Source organism: Somniosus microcephalus, chromosome 1, assembly GCF_052327205.1.
Source record: "Somniosus microcephalus isolate GS21.2 chromosome 1, FLI_Smic_1.0, whole genome shotgun sequence".
NCBI lineage: Eukaryota > Metazoa > Chordata > Chondrichthyes > Squaliformes > Somniosidae > Somniosus > Somniosus microcephalus.
In genome coordinates, this window is record NC_140987.1 from 224903221 (window position 1) to 224912517 (window position 9297).

The 9297-nt window shown below is 45.4% G+C and overlaps 1 protein-coding gene across 1 annotated transcript in view; it reads right to left on the bottom strand.

The window, feature by feature from the left end:
- LOC147124642 (transmembrane protease serine 11C-like) overlaps positions 1–2043 on the bottom strand; it is a 62010-nt gene extending 59967 nt beyond the window's left edge. Inside the window, exon 1 of the mRNA XM_085982952.1 lies at positions 1930–2043. Coding sequence (XP_085839078.1) covers positions 1930–2023 — 94 coding nt within the window. The 5' untranslated portion in view covers positions 2024–2043. The remainder of the gene's footprint in view (positions 1–1929) is intronic.
- Positions 2044–9297: the final 7254 nt, after the last annotated feature.

Here is a 9297-nt window from a genome sequence, read left to right on the forward strand (position 1 = left end):
GCGGGCCCACAGCACAACGGCCGGCGCGCTAGGTAAGTGCAGATTGGAGGCTTGCACCCGCGGGAAGCCTCCGACCCGAATTTCTGGGCCAATACTCCAGCTAGGGTCTATCCAGTGTTTTATAAAGGTTCAGCATAACTTGTTGCTTTTGTACTCTATGCCTCTATTTATAAAGCCAAGGATCGGATATGCTTTTTTAACAGCCTTCTCAACTTGTCCTGCCATGTTCGAAGGTTTGTGTAAGTACACCCCCATATCTCTCTGTTCCTGAACCCTTTAAAATTGTTTCATTTAGTTTATATTGTCTCGCCACACTCTTCCTACCAAATTAATCACTTCACACTTCTCTGCGTTAAATTTCATCCGCCATGTGTCTGCCCATTTCACCAGTCTGTCTATGTCCTCCTGAAGTATGTTACAAGCCTCCTCACTGTTTACTACATTTCCCAGTTTCAAGTCATCTGCAAACTTTGAAATTGTACACTGTATACCCAAGTCCAGGTCATTAATATGTCAAATAGAGCAGTGGCCCGAATACTGACCCCTGGGGACACCACTGTATACTTTCCTCCAGTCTGAAAAACAACTGTTCCCCACTACTCTCTGCTTTCTGTCCCTTAGCCAATTTTGTATCCATGCAGTCACTGCTCCTTTAATCCCTTCGGCTTCAATTTTTCTAACAAGTCTATTATGTGGTACTTTATCAAGCACCTTTTGAAAATCCATCAACCCTCTCTGTTACTTCATCAAAGAACTTAATCAGGTTAGTCAAACACAATTTGCCTTTAACAAATCCGTGCTGGCTTTCATTTATTAACCCATATTTTTCCATAGGAGGAATGAGAGAAGGCAGTTCAGCAGAATAATAATCCATAATAAAATCAGTAAAGAAGAGGCAAGGAACCTTGCAATAGAGAGAGAGAGATTAGATGCTGGAGAAGATCACTTATCAGATGACAAGCTTATATCCTCTCCAAGAGTTTGTGAGAGATGATAGAAGAGCATAACCAGATATTGGAGTACTTCACATTATATATCCACCTAATGAGATCATTCAATGGAGCAGCTTGATTGAGAACAGTAGAATGTGAGGATCACATTGCAAGCTCTAGAGTTTAATTATGGATCTAATTTGATGGCCTGAGCTGAGCTTCTGACCCCATATTCTCTCCATCACAAAGACTGCCGACTTCCACCTATGTAAGATTACCCATGTCCACCCCTTCCTCAGCTTATTCGCTGCTGGAACCCTCATCCATGCTTTTGTTAGCTCCAGAACCAACTGTTCCAATGCTCTCCTGGCCAGCTCCCATCTTCCACTCTCCATAAACTTGAATGCATATATATTCTGCTGCTTGTATCCTAACCTATGCCAAGTCCCATTCACCAATCACCCCTGTGCTCACTGACCTACGATGGCCCTGGTCCACCAACGCCTCAATTTAAAAATGTCTAATTTAATGTTCAAATCACTCCATGGCCTCACCCTCCTTATCTCTGTAACCTCCTCCAGCCCTACAACACTCCGGGAACTCTGCATTCCTCAAACTTTGGCCCCTCATGCAGCCCCAGTCCATTCGCCCCACCATTAGTGGCCGTGCCTTCAGCCATCTAGGCCCTAAACTCTAGAATTCCCCCCCTTAACCTCTTCACTTCTCTCTCCTCCTTTAAGACCCTTCTTAATACGTGCTTCTTTAACCAAGCATTTAGTCACCCATCCTAATATCTCCTTCCTTGACTCGGTGTCAATTTTTGTCCAATTACATGCCTGTGAAGCACCTTGGGATGTTTTACTAAGTTAAAAGCACTATACAAATGCATATTGTTGTTGAGCCCAAATACATGCTATTACCTGATTCACTTTAAATTTCAAATCCCTCAAGACTGACAGGCGTGAAGTATGCATTATCTGATAGACTTTCTTCTTACCTTTTGTCAGAAATGTTGCCAGAACAATAGTTGCTATCGATGCAAAAATCAGAATACCACCAAAAGCCAACACTAATCCTTTTGAAAATTTCATTTTCCAGTGTAAATTTTAAACTCTTCCTCAGTTCCTCTGTGAAGAAAGAAAAAGGGAAATTTCTTATTTGGTTTTTATTAATACAAAGCTTGAAAACTGTGGGGGGATTGTTCCTACATTTGGCTGTTGCCATGCATTAGCATTTAGTTATATATTTTATGGAGCAGTGTGCTTGATGGACATTGTATTGCTCGTTCAGTATCCACTGTGGAAGATCATTGCAAAGTCCATTTGGTCATTCCTGTATTTAGGCAGAAGGTTGTGAGTTCAAGACCCACTCCAGAGACTTAAGCACATAATCTAGACACTTCAGTGCAGTATTCAGGGAGTGCTGCACTGTCAGAGGTGCTGATGACATGTTAAACCGAGGCCCTGCCTGCCCTCTCTGGTGGACGTAAAAGATCCCATGGCATTATTTCGAAGAAGAGCAGGGGAGTACTTTGGGTTTCCTTGTTAACATTTATCCCTCCACCAACACCTAACACAAATTATCTGGTCATTTATTTCATTGCTGTTTTTGAGATCTTGCTGTGTGCAAATTGGCTGCCACGTTTCCTACATTACAATAGTGACTACACTTCAAAAATATTTAATTGGCTATAAAACACTTTGGGAAATCCTGTGGTCGTGAAAGACACTATATAAATCCAGTTGGTTATTTTTCCTACCAACAGATGAATTGAATTTGATTTGATGCAGGGGGGGATACGAGATGCAGGGATTTTCAACTCAAGAACTCTAGACTGTTAGTCCAGCACCATAACCACTCGGTTGGGGAAAGTTACATAAGGTGAGTAATGCCAAAACCAGTTCCATTACCACTATTATACCACTATTCAAGAAAGGGGAGAGGGGTAAACCAGGAAACTACAGGCCAGTCAGCCTAACATTGGTTGTGGGGAAGTTATTGGAAACCATTATCAGGGACAAAATAAACATGGAAAGGCATGGTTTAATCAAGGAAAGACAGCCTGGATTTGTTAAAGGTAAATCGTGTCTGTTGTGTATGTACCTTTAAGGGAATAACTGGTCTTAGACTGCAGTACCGGCAGTGACCACCCCTGCATAAAAGGCCCTAGCAGGCTTCTGTAGTTTCAGTTTCAAGCTGCCTCTTGTTCAGTAAAGTACCTGTTAAACTGTTCTCCCGAAGTCCGTGTATTATTGAGGCGCGGACTTTACAGTGGCGACGAGTAAGTTCGAACTCACCTGCAGTGTGGCATCATCTCACGGGGATCTTGCCTGAAAGGAAGGTCCTGGAAGGTCGTAGTCTGAGCAACGGGCGTCGACCGAGGGCAACCGCCCAAAGAATCCATCGGTGTTTGGAGAATTGCGGGAGAGACTGTGGTTCCAGCGAATCGTGCTGGTAGCAGGTAGCGCGCTGACCCTTCCGGACTGCGGCGGGCTCAAGCTCGATCGAGCGGCTCTACAAATCGGGCCGTGCAGCGTCGCCGGGAAAAGAAAACAAGAGAGAGAGGGTGGAGCGCACAGGGCGCGGTCGGTGCTCGAGAACAGGACAGCGGAGAGAAACTAAATAGGGGGGAAGGAAAGCGAGACGCGCCGAAGCTGCGGGTCGCTGCCATTACCCCGTAGAACGCTAGGAGCAGCGTGGCAGTAAGGGGAAGAAGCAAAAGCGCGGGAGGCGCCATTTTATCCCGTTGGGGAAGAAGCAAAAGCGTGGGAGGCGCCATTTTATTCCATTGGGGAAGAAGCAAAAGCGCGGGAGGCGCCATTTTAAATCACCCAAGATGCCGAAAAGTGGCAGTATCACTGCTTTCGACAACGAGGTAGAAGACTGGACCACGTATGTGGAAAGAATTGAAGTGTACTGCAAGGCAAATGAGGTGGCTGATGGAAAGAGGGCGTTGGTATTATTAAAGCTGATGGGTGCGAGTACGTACGGCCTATTGCGGAATTTAATTACCCCAGCTAAACCAATGGAGAAAAGTTTTGAGGAGATTGTTCGTATCTTACAGGAACACCTAAGCCCTACACCACTGCTGATAGCAGAAAGATTCAAGTTCCATAAAAGAAACCAGCACAAAGATGAGAGCAATGCTGACTATCTTACGGAACTATGCAAGTTATCGAAGCACTGCCAGTTCGGAGCAGGACTGGCAGACACCTTACGGGATAAGTTTGTCTGCGGGCTCCAGAGTGAAGGAAGCCAGAAACGACTACTTTCAAAAAAGGACCTGACGCTAGAACAAGCTGTCAGCGTGGCAGTATCCTACGAAGCAGCAGCACGGGGAGCTGCAGAAATACAACGGAAGCCACAAGAATACAGCGCTAATGAAATGGCGTATGGAGCAGAAAAGTGCTATCGCTGCGGCAGAACAACCCATGAGCAGAAGGACTGCTGGTTTAAAGAAAGAATATGCAGGCAATGTGGGAAAATGGGACATATAGCAAGAGTCTGCAGGTCGGGAAAGAAGACCAACACGACAAGAACTACTAAGGAACAGTACAGGAAAGTAAAGAAACTGACAGATAGTAGTTCAGAAGATCAGGAGAGTGATAAGGACTCTGGGAGCAGGCGACTAAGTTGTTTAAAGTTACACAACATGATCGCAAAAGAAGATCACCAAACCATTTGGGTCACCCTCATGATAGCAGGGTCCCCAGTGAAGATGGAATTGGACACAGGATCAGCCCTAACTGTCATGAATCGACGAGACTATGAGCGGCTATTCTCACACATACCCTTAAAGGACACGTCCATTGTATTGAGGACATACACGGGGCAAAAGGTCTACCCCAGAGGAAAAATAAGGGTGCCAGTTGAATATAACGGAAAGGAAACACAGAAACTATACATGTATATACTACGAGATGGAGGACCACCATTATTGGGACGTGAATGGATCCGAAGACTACAATTGGATTGGCATTCCATTCTGGCACTAACTGTGACTGACAAGAAAGATGATGACATCGCACCTGGACGTCTGTCACAAATTCTATCTGACGCGGAAGAGGTGTTCCAACAAGGACTTGGGACTCTAAAAGGAGTAAAGGCAACCATAAAGATTGAGGATAACGCAACCCCAAAATTTTTCAAGGCCAGACCGGTGCCATACACAATACGCCCAGCTGTGGAAGCTGAACTGGAGAGTCTGGAGCGTTCGGGGGTGCTGTCTAAGGTGGACTGGAGTGAGTGGGCCACGCCCATCATTCCTGTAATGAAGAAAGCATTGAGCAGCATGCCTGGGGGGGCCAAGGAAGGTTCGCATCTGTGGGGACTTCAAGGTGACTGTGAACCCAGTCCTGCACACAGTACAGTATCCGCTTCCGCGGATAGAAGATATTTTCACCTCACTATCTGGAGGGAAACGTTTTACAAAGATTGACCTGGCTCAAGCGTATCTACAAATGGAGGTGGAAGAAGCATCTAGGAAATACCTCATGATAAACACTCACAAAGGCCTTTACCAGTACAATCGACTGGTATTCGGGGTAGCATCGGCCCCGGCTATGTGGCAGAGGGCAATGGAACAAGTCCTGCAAGGGATCCCGGGGACCCAGTGTTATTTGGACAACATCCTGGTTACGGGCGAAAATGACAATGAACACCTTGCCAACCTGGAACAGGTGCTCACGAGATTGCAGGAATATGGGCTACGAGCCAACCGTCCCAAATGCGAGTTCTTCAGGAGACAAATCTCGTATTGTGGCCACATGATTGATGAGGAAGGGTTGCATACGTCGCCGGACAAGATTGAGGCTGTAGTCAAGGCACCAGCACCGGAAAATGTGTCGCAACTGAGGTCGTTCCTCGGGTTGGTGAACTACTACCATAAGTTCTTGCCGAATTTATCTACAATTCTGCACCCACTGAATGCCCTCCTTCAAACTGGTGTAACATGGAAATGGAAATGGCAGTTGGAAAGGTTACCTGTAAACATCTGACATGATTTTCTGACTATATAAGCTGTGTCTTTATGCATTTCTCCACTTCACCTGAAGAAGGAGCAGCGCTCCGAAAGCTTGTGATTTCAAATAAAGCTGTTGGACTATAACCTGGTGTTGTGTGATTTCTTACATTTGTCCACCCCAGTCCAACTCCGGCATCTCCACACCATGGAAATGGAGTGATGAGTGTAAGCGTGCTTTTCAGGAATGTAAATGCCAAATCACTTCAAAAGAAGTATTGGCCCGCTACAACCCAACACTACCGATTCGGTTGGCATGTGATGCGTCACCTTACGGCATTGGAGCGGTGCTGTGACACAAATTCCGTGACGGTTCAGAGAGGCCAATAGCCTTTGCATCGCGCTCGCTAACCTCAGCCGAGCGTAACTACGCCCAGATTGACAGGGAGGCCCTCAGCCTGGTGTGGGGGGTGAAGAAGTTCAATCACTATCTGCACGGGCAGAAATTCACCCTACTGACTGATCATCAACCCCTGGTCTCAATTTTTAACCCAAAGAAGGGCGTTCCGGTGATGACGGCGCAACGGCTGCAAAGATGGTCACTTTTTCTAGGGGCACATTAGTAGGACATAGAGTACAAAGGTACGAAACAACATGGAAACGCTGATGGGCTGTCGCGCCTACTGTTGCCTACGGTGGAAGAAGCACCTGCAGTGGACCCTGTGGAGATATTCCATGCGACCATAGTCGAATGTTTGCCTGTTACTGTAAAGTCTGTGGGTTGTGCAGTTAATAAATGCACAGACTTCAGAAGTAACAAACAAACAGGTCTTTACTATTCGAAGGTCAGGGCGAATCTGCCCCAGCAATCCTGTCACAACACTTATATACTGGTGTGGTCACTGTTGGTATTACAGTATACAGAAGCCAAACAAGTAGTGCCACACCTAAAGTAGTTCTCTTAAAGGTGAACGGTTACATACAATAATTTCCTTAAAGGTAGACGGGTACATACACTACAATCCTCCCTTTTTAGCTTATTACTTACAGAGTCCCCATTAAACATAACATATCTTCAATTTCATATAAAACAATTTACAGATAGAGTCTCAGTGGAAAACAGTTCACAGGTTCAGTCTCTGCGGGAACAGTTCACAGATTCAGTCTCTGATCTTGACTTGGTCCGAACAACATCTCTTTGGTGTAGACGGTTCACTTGGCTAGCGTGACTCCTCCATAGCCTTTTCTTGACGTAACCATGTGAACTTTTGTCCTGCTGAACCAGCAGTGCTGATTTTTACAACAACTGGGTTGCCTTGGTAATTTCCTACTTTCCAACTGATTTAGCTCTTTTCGTAGGGTCCACGCATGATCTGATAGAAGTGATAATATTTGAGATAGTTATCATCTTCGGCTTCTTCTTTTTCTTTTCTGCTTTTTGGAGACTCTCGGGGCTCCCTTCTCAGCTCCCAGCTGTAGCGCCACCAACTCTCTATGTTCCTTCGACCTTAAGTGCTTCCTCCTGATTTCGGCGCTTTGGGAGTTTTCATCACAAACTGGGCAGACCACATCCTCGTAATATTCAGTGTCACTCAACAGGTCATGGTAATATTCGGGTTCGTCCTGAGTTAGGCCAGCGAGAGGGCCTTCTACTTCCTCCTTACCCATCTGGACGTTAGCTGACTGTGGTTCCTTCCCGAGACATCTTTCTTGAAAAGACTTCTTCATGCATTCATCTTCATCCCACTCTTCCTGGGTTTCCTGCAAATCCTTCACTAATGACCTCATTTGTGATTTCAATACTTCCCCTTCCCTCGGGGATTGATTGATCGGGCTATTCAATCCTTCTACTGGAGCAGCTGTTTCAACATTCTGTTGTTCACATAGACGTGATTCAGCGTACTTTTGGCATCCCAGTAAAGTCTGTTTTGCAACCTCAGCTATTTCCCTAACTTTTGAGAGCTCCGAACTCCTTCCCGTTGAAGATTGAAGCTCGTGTTCAGATTGTTCCCATTGCAGAGTCTTTTCCCTCAGCACATGAAGGAGTTGGCTGACCGTTAACTCTTCCACGGGAACACTGTGGATCAGAGTCTTCTCCATTTCATCCACCTTCTCCTCCAATGCTTCCACCTTCTGTTCCTCTTGTACTTTGGCTTTCAGCGCTCGGAAAAGTTGCGCCCTGATGCTCTCTAGTTCATGTTCAGGGACCATTCTTACAGTCTCTGAGTTTCTTACAGTTTCCTTTTCTTCCACTGAAAGGATTCCCAGTTGAATCTGTTCTTCAAGTTGTTGAACCTCGGTCATTGCCGCCTCATATTTGTCTTGGGTTTCCTTCAATATTTTTATGAGTTCTTGGACATCCTGTCTTTCATGTTCTGCCATGTTTTTCACCTCTAATTTCTCATCTATGGATGGAACTTCTACCGATGAGTCTGTCTTGGCCTTGAGCTCATCAAGAATTTCCTGCAGCCTTTGGACTTCTTGCTCATGTTCAACCTTTAGTTGTTCATATGCTTCTACTGAAACTAGCTTTTCGGAGGTTGCCGAGTTAACCCCCTCCAGAATTGTAGCCTGGGCCTGTTCATACTGTTCTTTCAACTTCTCACACTCTGCTTGTAAGTAGTCGTAGAGAAGAACTGGAATAACACCCTGGCTTCCTGAAGATTCCTCTTCATTTGCTTCTTTCGCAATTTCCTGTTGGAGTTCAGCCAAGGCTGCTATGCCATCTGCCTCTCGAAGTCTCACTGCCATCAAATCTTCTTTATTCTTGCAGTCTATCTCAGCCATTTTCCGTTTACTTTCATTTAACTGAGTGAGTAGTCCCTTATTCTGGGCTGAGAGATATTGCACCTTCTCATGTAGACCATAGCACTCCTTCTCTGCTCGACATAGCTGGTTACTGCTGATTTGGTTCTGTGTTTCAAGTTCCAACATCCTTTGCTTAGCTTCTTTCAGTTTCGCCCCTATAAGCTCCTCTTGCAACATGGCCACATTATTCACATCAGGTAAAGAAGCGTTTCTCTTTTCCATGTCCAAGATTTTTTTCTGCATCTCTTTAAGTGCACACTGCGATTCAGCTTCTCTTAACCTTGCCTGCACTAGCTCCGTTTCCAATTGCAGAACAAAATCCTCAGTGTAGCGTGGTTTGCCTTTATGCTGTATCTCTAGATCATGCAAATATTCTAACTCCTGAACATCATAAGGGAGATGTGATTGGTAATTTGTCACGATGGCTCTATGGTCGCTCTTTGCTTGAGCTAGCTGCCTCTGCTGTCTTTCCAGGTTCTCCCATTCGGTGTCCCAGAACTTTTCTATTGTTTTCATCTCTTGTACGAGACGGTAACTCAACTGTTCTAATTGTTGTCGTACTTTGAAATAAGTTTGAGTCCGAGTTCGGTGTTCTTC